Source organism: Bombus impatiens, unplaced genomic scaffold (genome assembly GCF_000188095.3).
Source record: "Bombus impatiens unplaced genomic scaffold, BIMP_2.2 scf_0129, whole genome shotgun sequence".
Lineage (NCBI taxonomy): Eukaryota > Metazoa > Arthropoda > Insecta > Hymenoptera > Apidae > Bombus > Bombus impatiens.
The window spans coordinates 1,627,096-1,641,499 of NT_176548.1; the positions used below are offsets into that span (position 1 = coordinate 1,627,096).

Sequence of the window (14,404 nt, forward strand, 5' to 3'; positions counted from 1 at the left end):
AATTAAAAAATGAAAATCATCGTGTTTTTTAACATCGTATTTACTTTTCATGATAGTTAATAGTTTGATATATGCTATTTTTTTGCAAATACGAGAAATATTTCATAGGTGTAATAACACGTACAATAGTAGCAATTAATTAGTAATTAATTGGTAGTAGCAATTTATGTAGTGATAACTGGTAGTATTGAATTTGGTATTTATTATTAGATAGCGGACATTTATGCATTTATGAAAAATTAAAAAATGTAACGCGCATAGATATGCAAGTATATGCAGATAAAACATCCAAAGTACAGCACTTTTTACAATATTTAGCATCTAGATAATACGATCTTCTACTTAATCGTATTATAGTTATCATATAGTTATTATATGGTAGATATTTTGTTTAGATAACAAGTTTGTTTAGATAAGGCGCACTTATTTTTCCTAGTAAACTTAATAAAACTGGAACACGAAATAAAAGAATATGGTATAATATAGACTTGCGCAATTTATAGAAAGTTCTCTAATTACAATATGATAATGATGATTATATAAATATGATATGATTTTTAAACTTCTTTAAGTATATATTTTTAGAATACAAGCTCAATCATTTTCATTTTTAATTTTCTCAAATATGTGTTTTCACTGGCTATTGTTAAAAACTAAGGACAAGCAGTTTGAATAGTCACTTTATTGTAATTTGTCACTTTAAACAAACGCCATCTCAAATCTAATTCAATAACATACTTCAGCTTAGAGCTATTTTACATTAAAATATTCCTTTTTAATCATAAAACGGCGTTAGAATAAAAAATCATATTTTAATCTTAATCTTCAATTGATAAGGGTGTTGATGTTCCCACTTGAGTTAAAGTCAACATTAATTTTGCCAAAAGTATATGCATATTTTTAGCAACTTTCAGCATATAGTAATATTTAGCAATTATACCTGTTTTTAATAAAAATAAAAAATCTGAATCTTGTGACAATCATATCTTCTTCCTGTGATCTTCAATTGTTCTGTAAATTAAAATCAAAGAAAGCAACTTCCTCTGCCATCAGTCAGTTGCAATCACGCGTCGTCTCATCAAACAATTTCGCAGAATTCTTTCCATTAACAATGAAGGTCAAAAAACAAAACGAAATGTGAAAAAGCCAGAATAATGAAGAAGGACAATAAAAAAGAAAGAAAAAAAGAATCTGCGCTGAACCCTCTGAATTTCTCTTGAAAAACTTTTCCTTTTCTTCGTTTCAGCGAAAGGATTCACCATCACAGAAAACAGGGGGAGGGAGAGACGTGTATACAAAAGCTATCGGAGAACCATTAATACGCGGATCGCGCGTTTCCATGAGGATCCACGGTAGTGGCGAGAACAACGACAACGAGTACGATGCTTACTCGACGACAAACCAAACCTACAACGAAAGACAGAGATAGACAGAGAGACAGAGAAAAAGGAAGATAGATAGATAGATAGATAGTGTGTATGTGTATGTGTGTGTATGAGAGGGAGGGAGAGAGAAAGGGAGAGAGAGACAGAGAGAGAGAGAGAGACAGAGAGAGACAGAGAGTGAGAAAGAGAGAGAGAGAGAAACTGTGCATTGTCCTGCTCGACGATAAAAGGTTTCGCATCGTTGCAACGTGCCTACCTACTGGGACATGGGGCTCCAGAAGACGAAGTAGAAGCAGTAGAAACGCAGAGACGACAAAACGCGTATGAGGAAAGAGGAAGAGAGAGAGAGAGAGAGAGAGAGAGAGAGAGAGAGAGAGAGAGAGAGAGAGAGAGAGAGAGAGAGAGAGAGAGAGAGAGAGAGAGAGAGAGAGAGAGAGAGAGAGAATAGAAAAAAGAAGAAAAGATAAAGGGAGATCGGGTGCAATAGATAAAGAGGTCGACGATAATGCTCTCAGTACACCCTGGGTTTGCTAGCGTACCAGGACGGCCATTATATTGTTTTACCTCTGTATCTCAACCAGAGATCAACCATGGAGAACTCTGAATACTTACCTCTCACCGGTGAGAATGATGATGGTTTCTGACGATGGAACGAATCACTGGGGACTAGGAGTATGTAGAAGAACGAATGTTGGCAGTAGACCGCGAATGTTTATGTAAATTTATATCTTTATGAAGATGATTGAAAACGTGGAATCTAGGTAGAAGGTTGTCTTCCCTATTAAATATGATAGCGAGCATTGCATATGTTGTAGATATTAAAATTTCTCATAAAAAGTGCATAAAAATCTGCAGTCTAGTTGCGAATAAAGTCAACAGTGAGCAGGTTGGCTCTGATTGGTTATGTGTGAAGAGACACAAATGGGGTTACATTTTGAAGAATTCGATGGGAAGGAAACGTTAATGGGATACCAAAATTGCATTTTCATTTTTGGTAATTAAGGTTTTGGTGTGTTTGCGCGAAAGATTGTTCGAAGTTGTTGGTGTATGGAGTTGTTTGTGAAGGTGATTTTAATGAGAATGACCTAGATTTTTCTATGGTCTCTACAAAAGCTATATATTTTAACATTCAGTTAAAACAACAATAAATTACACTGTTCGCCAACGTGTCAATTTAGATTTTAAAAAAGTTCTAAATTTGTCAATTCAATGATGCTGAAACATTCAATGATACGTTACCCATCGTAACAATATCCATGTGGGTTACAATATCCACTAAAATATCATTATTAAAATATCATTATCATATCCATCAAAATATGAACTTGCATTCTAAAAGTCCGAAAAATTCAACAATTTCTCTATTAAATGCCAAACTAAACGACTATATTACGACACACTTGGTGTCTTCTTCGCAACCATCCATCACGTCTGTGAAGGTTCGCCATCTCGGCAACGTTGGCGTCGGTATTGGCGGGGTGTCTGCTGAGGCTGATTCACAATGCATCCCCGAGTTGCATTGTGCCGTTGCACGAGACACGAGACACGGTACGGGACGAGACGAGACGCGGCAGCAGCAGCGGCATGCAGAAGAATTCTATGAGAGCGGGTGGCGAGAAAGGAGAGGAAGCCAGAATAAAACTGGAGAGAAGAGAAAAAGAGAGGACGACGGCGACGCCAGAAACGATGAACAAGAGAGGCCAAGAAAGAAAGGAGACAAGGGTGCAAAGAGACTCCGTGCTCGATCGAAACGAAAGGGGTTCGGGTCGTATAGGCATTGTTTTTTCACCTCTCGGGTCCCGTACTACGAGGCGAACGGCAAGGGAATGAAAAAGAAGAAATAGAACGAAAGGGAGAAGGAAAGAGAACACGAGTTCTGAATGCCATACCAGAATTTCAATATCTCTGACATGTCGCTCACGCGATCGCGGCCGCGTTCTCATTTCATTTGGAAAAACTGATTTCGTAGATCGATCATGATTTTCTCGGATGATGATATGATGATCGATGGTAGATATGCATACGTATACAGCCTCGTTTATAAATGGGCTCTGGATATTCATATGTGTTAAATATCTAAGAAACATATGATTTGTGTGAAAACCACTGGAAAAAGATATGATAAGTACATTCCTTTTAATTTTTTGATTTTGATGCCGTTTTATATGACTGAACAATAGTGTTTTAACATGATGTACTTGAAAAACATCCTTGTAAATATATGCATTAAGTATATAATAATTTAAAAAGAAATTTAGTAGTAGTGTTTTGAAAAATGCTAATAACAAAGATGTTATAATTATATAAATTCGAACATAATGGAAAGAATTAAAAATAAAATAATATTAGAATTTAGACTAGCAGTTACATTATAGGAAATTCCTATATACAGTTACTTGTATTCTTTTACATCCACGATAGTTAACGTTTTCTTTATTTCTTAATTTCTTAGATTCTAATATATCGTATTTCATCCTACTAACTGAAATTATCTACTTTAATTACAAAGGATATCTTAAATAATGAGAAGAAATATTTTTTTAAATACTTATATATATATTATGTAAAAGTTCCTCAATTTTTTAACAGTTATATAGAACAAACCAGGGATTTCAAAATGCAACCCTTATCATCGATTCTATACAATTTTCTTGTCTAAGATTGAAACGTTTGAAGATTCGACAGTTTCCAGAAGCAGTGAGGAACTGATGTTAAAGGATCGGCGCTATGATTGCAGGATAATGTGCTTTCGCTTTGCTCTCGCGGCACGGGGTGCCAGTTGTCGTTTCTGTTTGGCCGGAGGCGATTTCCGCCTCTTGGAATCGGTCGTTGTTGAAACACTATGCAAAAACAGAGAAGAGAAAACCTCGAAGGACGAGGACGAACCGATAGAATCTCAAACAGACGGATACAGATAGGAAAATAGAGGCGTAAGTTGAAAGAGAAAGCAGAGAGAAACAACCCTCCTGACACAAGTTATCCTATAAACGACGGCAAGCCCGCAGCTACGTGGAGATAATCCGGCCCCCGGGGTCCGCGTGTGGTTGAGTGCTCGCAACAGTTACCATATTTGATTGTATCCCTCCTATCCTGCTGGAATACAAAATAATAACGCGTTCTGTGTAGAATCGAAGGGCTCGATTAACAACGCTTTGCGAAGAGGACGATTTCGGACGAGGAGTTTGCGATGATGATGAATGGTGAAGAATTGTATGTACAGTTGCACATGAAAGTATTTGTACACTCGTAGAAATCTTTTATGAATATATCACATAGTTAGTAATAAAAGTATATATATACCACTTAATAATAATAAAATATAAGATATCGTAGTAAAAACGTTAGTTCTATTCTTTCGACGTATTAAGAGACATATTGTTAAAATGTAACACGATTGCATTTACTCTTCCTTTCATTAACAAAAAACAAATTACAATATTTAAAATACGATATTAAATAAATTATATACACGTGTTACATGAAATCATAAAAATAATAGAATTAATATTATATTAACATCTTGTAGGTCTCCCCAATGTAAAGATCTACTAGTGCCTATGTAAATATCTATTAATGTTTATTTATTAAAAATAATTAATTAAAATTATATCTAAACTGCTATCTCCTTAGTGTTGAATTAAAGGTTTTGTAATTTCTAAATGTTAATTCTTTTAATTTCAATTTAGAACTTTATTAATAATGATTATACCGATATGTATGTACAAATAGCTTTGTAACTTTTCTGGAAAATGATACAGGTATACAGAATTCGACTTTTCCATTTCCTGTCTGTGTTATGCAAAACGTTTTGAAAATTTTTAACGTTTTGAAGGATGGTATCGCCTTTATGAACTGTTTGTTTGTTGGAACAAGAAGTGGTTTCGTTTTTAGCTCTCTTGAACTATATTTCTGCTTGGTTTAAAATTTTTCTGAATTTTCAAGTTGCTGCATATCCTTATAAGTAATAAATAAATATAGATCAATCATCATCATCAACAAATCATAAACAAATACTACTTCATATTACTTAGTAATATTTCTTAGTTATGATCGCGTAACGATAATATTAATAAATCACTAAAACGATGATAACCATGATAGTGACATATCTTTTCGAAGATTTTCATTCGGATGTTCGCAATATACTGAAATAGATCTCAACATGTAGAAAACAACTGATAGACCAATTACATTGGCACCTTTCGAAGGAAACTCTGGAATAAAAATTATGATAAAATTTGAAAAACATGTAACATATATAATAAATTTACTTTCTTCTTGGAGTTCTATTTGAACATATTTTTAAAGAGCCTAACAGATATTGCTATCAAATAGAGAACAAATATAGAAAATTATCAAAGTCAATTAAGTGAACGGATATTATGGCACTGGAAAGGAATCTGCAATAGTACTAAGTCTTAATATTCAGTGGTGTCGTTTTTAACACTTACTATACGTTTAAGGTAACGATTCATACTGTATAATAATTTTTACTAAATACGAGGTTGCAATAAATATCTTGTAATTTCCATATATTTTCAGATCGCGTCTAATTTTTGCTAATATGTAATCATGGCAATCGCTTCTCACTATAATGTTAATGAAATTTCAAAATGTATTACATAATATATGCAATTATATGCATAAGTGGTTTATCTATGGTAAGTGTATGAATACTTTTGTGAACCGCTGTATGAGATGCTCTGCCAATTGCAATAAACAATGCGAGGTATAGAAATAACTTTTCTTATAACATAACTTTCCGTAGACGCGATATTTCATCGACTCACCATAAATACTTTAAAAACAGCCTCACGTATGAATCAAACTTACCCATACGTTGGTTTTTTGCTGCTTGTGACACCGTTCGCCACCCTGGCGTTGGAAAACGATCGGCCAAAAGAAATCGCGCGTTTGATATGCCGCCAAAGGGATACGCGTGCACGCTCATGTACCATGAAAGAGAGGCAAACAAGGGGGATGAAGAGGGGTTAGTTCAACGAGTGCATGAGAGAGAAAGAGAGAATATTCCGTCGGTTGAGTTACAATTTCGTGTGGGTTGGACGGTCGACTGCAACCACGCTTCCCCATCCAACCCCCGTGTAACCCCTTCGTCTGTGTCCTTCTCGTTTCGCTTAAACGTAACAATTATTACCGGAAAAGCGCTGCACACGCATGCGGCAAACCGCGGGGCCCGCCGACGGAATTACATTGATATTAGTATCGTTTCAGCCAGCAGATTAATTAATTAAAACGCGCCGCCTCTTCCCCCTATTCTCGAAACCACTCCCTCACGTGTACCCCTCCCTTGTCTGGATTTCTCACCGCTGGCCACTTTTACATATGTGTGAAGGTGTATTGTATTTTAGTGTGTGTATGCGTGTGTATGAATGTTTGAAGATTTTGGATAGGTTTGTGGTGGATGTAAGAGTGAAGGTGCACTGGCAAGTATGGATTGTTCTAGAAATTCTGATTGATGTTGGGCTGGTTTGTACCTTTTTGGAGTTTTGGGTTTAGGATTATTTATTAATTTCAATGTTTCCTTTTGGAAGGGCGTACTTTTAGAGTGTATACTGGAAAGCTTGTATTACTTTAGAAATTTTGGCTTAGTTATTTATATTTTTAGTTTTGGGTTTGGTTTTAGGGTTGTTTGTTGATTTTAATACTTTTCTGTTCTAGATTTTAAGACAGTTGATACATGGGGCTGGACTATTGATTACACATAGACTGTATAGATGGTTATGAGTTTGCTATAATTTTAAAGATGCAATAATATGTATACATAAGATGCATATGTATGCATGTACATAAAATATAGGAAGAAAAAATATTGTATTTAAATCTCATATATTCAGTTATGTTCATCAAAATGTGAATTTTTATAAACATGGGCAGTCAATTTATAACTATCGCGGCACTTCAATCGATTTATAATAACGGTACACGAATCTTATCCAAGTTTATAAATTAATGCGAAATTGATGACTGGAAGTAGCATCTACCAGTATCTTCCTATGGAATCAGCAGATTCTACATTAATCTGCATTTAAATTAGATATAATTTATATAATATAATGCATTAAAATCATACGAGATTCATGAATGTATGTACTACTTTTGATGTAATTACCGGTTCCTCAAATATTTATCATAGACGGTCGTAAGTGCTAAAAAGCAATTTTAATAATTGTAATAATCACGTAGAATAAAATACCTGATTGAAAATTAATCATTAAAAATGAACAAGTTTCTATTTAGATATTTTTAAGTTACGATTTATATCAAATCGATACAATATCTATATTTAGGAGAAGAAACTTTAGTTTTCTAAAAAGTGTAGAAAAAGACGCAGCATATATTTTGTTTATTATTACACGATAAATGAGAATAATAGTTTATATATTTGATGTAGTGTGGAATGCAGAAATAACGCTTTCATTCGTTATTAATAGATAATGATCGTTTTTAATCGTTTGTTTTTAACCGTTTATTATATTTAATCGTTCATTACTTTAAACATAAATGTTTAATTTTAGAATTTGAAGTGTTGAGCAGTCCTAACACTATTTATTACGTATAGTTATTATTGGTCTTACATATTGATAATTAGTGTTAAGTAAAGAATACATAAAGTTTCTGTGACAGAACTATTCGTGGCCCCTGTTAAACGATTATTTGATTATAATGTTAATTATATTTGACTAGAGTAATCAGAAAGATTTAACATAATAGAAAAATGTTAAGGCCGAGTTCCGTAAGACTTCGGTTTTTAATAATACCTTGTTAATCTTCAATCTTATTTAATAGGACGTCATTTTATATCGTACATTAGTATATATTTTATGTTAATTATGTATATTTTTGAACACATCAATTTCTGACACGCATTCTATATTGTCGCAGTATCACTGACTATATTTTCAAATAGAATATTGATAAAGATGAAGACTGGAAGACAAGTGAAATGTAGCGAAACGTGTAAATATCTTAATTTAAATAAAGTATTTATTAGTATTAATTTCTCTTACCTTTCTTTGCATGCAGGATATCCGCAGGATCCGGCGGCAAGGCTGTACAATGACTTGGACTCAAGCTGGGCTGCAGGGATGGAAACGGACTGCCAGCACCAGATGGATACCTAATGTGAAATAAAATTTTAAAATAGAGAGATTATGGCCTTTGCGCTATTTCAACTGAATTATGCTCTCATTTCTTTAGAGCAATTTCCTAATTTTGATAATTTTCAATGTAAAACTATAAAGATTACGAAACTTTCTAAGATCAAACAAATTTTGTAAAAGCGAAAAATTTTAAATAATGGAATAATATTGAACCGAAAACTACCAACAATTTTTAGTAAAGGGAATAATATTGTACTGAAAACTATCAAAGATCATGTTATTGATACATAGATAAGGATTGTGTTATTAAAAAAATTCTAAACAAGATTTAAAGTATGATGTAAGGAATTAAGTAATAGTTTTTAAATAATATAATTTCTTTTGCTTTACTGGTTGAGTTAATGTATATTATATCGGAAAAGTTTTTATAAAATGTCTATCTCTACACATATTTGTGAAGATACAAGAAAGGATATAAAATCTTATATTTAAGGATAGATTTTTATATCAATTTCTATTATCGCGGTATTTAAAAAAGGATACTAACACGTAAAATTACTTCTATGAGAAAGTTATTCTTTTAAAAATCTTGACATTTCGATGCTTGATACTTCTGATATAGTTATTTTATATACTATTACTTTTTATTATATTATTTCATCTTCAGAGAATGAATACATGAAAGTAATATAACTATCGTGTCATCGTTTGTAATTGTATTATCAAGCGATTTTAATTGTTTAGTCTGTTTTATCATTACGCACGTCAACTTTTTATTTATATTGTATTTCACATATCGTTTAAAATTTAATAAAGAATCTCTTATCAAATTTTTTATATTTCTACATGAAAATTGGCAAATTAAAAAATTATCTTTTTTTACAACTTTTTCAGTTCTCATAAACTACTATACATAGTTTCATAATGGTTTTATAGAGAAAAATGATACAATGATAAAGGGAAGAATAAGTTACCATGGATTGGGCCTCGGCCAGCCTGTGGTTTGCCCATTCAGTAGCCTCAATTTGTCGTAAACGCTCTCAGCTGGGCTACCAGCACCAACTCCAACACCAACAGCAGCCACCCCTTGCTGCTGCTGTTGCTGCTGTTGCCGTTGCTCCTTCTGTGCTGCTAAATTTCTCAGTACCCTATTTATAGATGACACCTAAAATTAGAAATAGAATAAGAGGAATTAATTATAATTAATTGTAACTATAATCTACGTCTTAATTACAATCATTATAATTTATATTTTTATTAACATCCAACGTATTTTTAAATATATACATACGTTTTAATTTAAAGAACGTATGCTTAGAAAGTATGCTTTTACCTATCAGTAGAAAATTAATTATTATTGTCAATCATTCACAGAATGGGTACCTAACTTATTATCCCTGTATATATTCGATATAAATTACTACATTAATCATTTCACGTAAAATTTACTCAAAATTAATCATATTGCAAATACATATTGTTCGTTTAAAAATATTTGAAATGTAGTTAATTTTGCATAAATTTTATATGAAATGATCAGTACTAGTTATTGTTTAATATAAATAAAGATGAAAAACTATTTATTCTGTTTCATATTATACAATATTATAATTTTGTATTATAATCCATTATAATCACAATATTATAATGAGAATAATTGAGATTTTTAGATCTGAATATTTACTGATTGAACATTTCTATAACTTATGATATGAAACGAAATATTTAACATGGTTAATATAATAGTATTTATTTAAAGAATGAAAATATTAGAAATTTTTATATACAATATAGACTTATTTTTTTAAATATTTTTAAAGTTATATTGTGATATATTTTCTTCATAACTGTTATTTTATATTCATTACAAGAAGATGTAGTAAATACAATTTTTATCATACCATTTGTTTCAGAAATCCAAAAGTTATAAATCTAGAACCTTAAATACAGTCCTGTATAGATTTCCCATAGATTATATTCGTATTATAGGTCTATTATGAGCTCTTGTGAGATCTAATTATGTACATATTATGTAATTGAGATTTCCTTCAGACAAACCCTACAAAACGAGCTACACATCATGAGCCATGGGACATGCAGATAGAGGAACTCAGAAAAGAAACTTCCATCGCTCGTTTATTTCGAATCACGTTTATCCGTACAATATCAGTTTCGAGGGACGTCTTTAATAGATTGCACATTGGTTGAAGAGGCATCGGATTTATTATAAACACGAAACATACCGGTTCAACCGAGTTAAACCATCGAGATAGAGAAAGATGAGAGGAGTTCGGGGGGTGCGCTTCTGCCCGATGAAATGCGATGAGAGCGGTAATTAAAACGATGCGGTGAGCGGCTTGTGCTCCACGAGGGAGTTAATTACCTCCGGCTTCAATTATATCCGTCTCGCGTCACTCCAAGGGGACTTTGGCTTCTGCCAACCTAAGTACGCACTCGCGCGTCTGCGGCGCGAAACACGTGCACGCGGTCGCCTACACGCGCGATGCTACTTCCGTCGATCGACGTGTAGTACGAGAGACCTGGAGCCTGCTGTAATTTCTGAGTCTTCGTTGGAATTAAGCGGAATTTCGTGAGACCTTTGCGAGATACGACGGGAGAGGTCGAACTGGCGATTGAGTTTCGGGCGTTGATATTAGACCTTATGTTGAGATAAGCAAGTCGTATTCACTATATGTATATTAAGTATGTATGTAAAAAACCCTAAATTTAAGAAACGTTAAGACGTTCCGAACGATGCGACGTGATTCTTACCTAAATAATTACAGAGAATTCTGGCGCGAGAATAGGAATTTCTGCTCGATGGTGTTTGAGCGGCTTTGGTTTGCGAATCTTGTTTCGTAAAGTAACAGTAGCGTAACTGGCTTATTTTGCACCAAATAAACTCCTACACTGCTTATCCCTTTCTAATCTTTTTGGAGAAAGGCAAAACATTAACATCTCAATTCTTTTAGACTGTGTTTAAGCTGATGGATACATCAGGGGCTGTCTCTGTAACCTTGTGAAATGAAACGTTTGATTTAAAGAAATAGGTTTCCGTAATTTTTTTAGTTAATACCATATATTTGTTTATATCCAGATACGCTAAGGTATTTGTGTCTGAAAATGATTAGTTTAAAACATATTTCTTTCTTAATTTCATCAAATTTAATATGTGAAGGACAAGGAAAACATAAACACAAGGGTACTGTTCTGTGTCTCCCATTGACTACCATATATGAAATTTTACAAAATGTAAAGGACAAGACTGAGGGAGAGAGAGAAATGAACTATCAGGAAATTACTAAACCATGTTTAGAATCTTGGAATCACACAGAGTGTGTCATTTTAAATTATCTACAAATGATTTGTTATATGAAGTTTATTTTGTGTTTTATAAATAATAATTGTACCTAACATCTAGCCTTGTAATTCGAAAAAGTATTGAAGTATATGAGTTAGGCTTGGATTAGGTTTTATATTTTTCGTGTTATAAGAGATTAGCTATAATATATTTATTATCTAATTTATTTCTCCGCATTAGTTTTCGTTTTATAAGTATTTGTGACATACTATTTCAAAATATATAGTATAGGATATGTAATTCTAAGGTGTCAGATACCGCGAATGTTTTCTAAACATATTAGAAATATTAAAGAATTGTTAGCGAAAGTAGATTGCATTGACTTGTATTTTACTATGAGTTCTATTTATTGCGAATGTTTCTTATGAATTATTTGTTTATATGTAGGATAATTTCCTGATATTAGTGGAATTGCATAATATCGATAGAAATTTCTATCAACAGCATTGCACACATAAATACACGCAGTCTTAATTAATGTAATTTGTATGGTTTTTACACTTCGTAAATATTTTTAATTATTAGTCGTAGGTCCTTTAATTATCATATTATTTTGTAGTTTAGTTATATTTTTGTTTTAATATATCTTTTTCAGCAATTAACGCGAAGAGTTAAGAGAAAAGAGAAACAGAGAGAAATAAGCGAACAATGTGTTTTTGTAAATACTTATTAGAACTTTTGTTAGATATTTATAAGACTTTTGTTCCATATAATATTTTTTACATAGTTGTATGTAAGTAGAGTTCATTGATGAAAAAATATTTTTTATGATCAATTTATCTTGCGAGTGTTTCAGTCTATAAAAATATTGTAAAGATATATTTTATAAAAATATCCAATTTCTAATAAATTTAACTTAAATTGTATTGTTTAAAGTAAATAATAATGTTATTTAAAATTTTATTGTCTGAATTTTGAAACAACACTGGGAACTCCATATTTGAATTATAGTCTAAAAAGTCTATCTTCAACTCAATTACTTTCTTTACTTAAAATAGAATTATAAATTTACTTTATCTTTCAATTACAAAGAAACAATTACCTATTCTTCTAAATTAGTTTTTTACACAGGTGTTGCAGTACGGTGCAAAATTATAAAACACTTGGTCTATTTTCCATTCTTACGATTTCCACCCAGACATAGAAGTGGAAATCTGTCGTTTATTCATAATATTAATGAATTCATTTAAAAGAAAAAGAAGTAATGGGTCGACGAAATGTTAGATAAGAATGAAGTCGGCTGAATCGTGCTGTTGCAGCTAGAAAAATATACGATTTACAGAATTATATACATATAAAGTATCTATATAATGTGTTACATTTTCCTCCTTTGTATATATATATATGAAATATGCTAACACGTAAAGTAACTTATAATTTTGTCAAATATTGTACATAACAAATCTGACCCTTACACATTTTCAGTACACTCGTTATCGTTCCTGTTAGCCACATATATACGCATTTGATACGATTAAAACATATTTTTAAAAAATTGTGTACCAAATAAACGTAATCATAATTTCGAAAACGATATTTGGCATTAATGATCGAAGTATACACGTATCGAAGAATATCCAGACTGCCTCCATTCCCCTTGGTTGTCGTATCTTTTATTTATTCTCTGGCCGACGTGAGCTGCTTTCGTCGGTTCTGTCACTTACAGCTCGTATAAATCCCAGCCAAGTCGTAAAAGAATTCCCACGAACTAAAGCGGTACGTTCTTCTGCTGCCGATAGTTTCGCAATTCATTTCCCAGACGTGTATTTTCTTCCATGCGTCGCCCGCTATTCGCGCGATAACGTTAACGTAAAGTTCTTGTGGTCTCATATAAAACATTTTGGTCCTCCATTTTTAACAATTAAATATTTATTACTAAGCCGTGAGTGTTTATGCGCACTAAATATGCAAGAAACGTGTGACATTTAACATAATAAATTAATAATTTCATGTTCAACGCAATATATGAATATTAAATATTAAGTATTAAGTACAAGTTTATGTAAGCAAATACCTTTACATAGATATATTTTTTCAATATCCGTAATTTTATTCCAACTATTTTTAATATATATCGACCAAAATGTCTACATAGGTACAAATAGACTGCGGACATAAAATATGTAAATTGTAAATTTATATGTTTATGAATATAATTAAAAAAGCGGAACTTGGATAAAAAATTGTTTTATCTATTAAGTATTATAAAGAGTATAATATTTTGGATACCTTATATATTTTTGCATATTCTGTGCACTTTTACATCTCCAAATTTTCCATAAATACATAAAAATCCGTACCCTTGTTATAAATAACAATACGTAAAAATGATATACAGACCTTTAAATATCTGCAAATACATTTCTTCAATATGCTTCGTAGTTTACATCCCTAATTTCATATCGTACTCCATTGAACATACATACATTTAAATCGAAATATAAGGATATTTGAATCTGTTTAGAGTTACCTTAAACTAAAGACTTTTTCGTTTCGTCACGAGAAAGATTGTATACAGTATATAGTATACAGGAGAA

At 32.1% G+C, this 14,404-nt stretch overlaps 1 protein-coding gene across 4 annotated transcripts in view; it reads right to left on the minus strand.

The window, feature by feature from the left end:
- The window catches only part of LOC100750105 (paired box protein Pax-6-like), a 154,277-nt gene that overhangs the window by 60,073 nt on the left and 79,800 nt on the right, over positions 1-14,404 (minus strand). For all 4 annotated transcript variants that reach the window (XM_033318867.1, XM_033318866.1, XM_012381342.3 and 1 more), the window contains exons 5-6: positions 9,481-9,671; positions 8,414-8,523 (exon numbers count right to left, since the gene is read on the minus strand). In XM_033318867.1, coding sequence (XP_033174758.1) covers positions 8,414-8,523; positions 9,481-9,671 — 301 coding nt within the window. The remainder of the gene's footprint in view (positions 1-8,413; positions 8,524-9,480; positions 9,672-14,404) is intronic.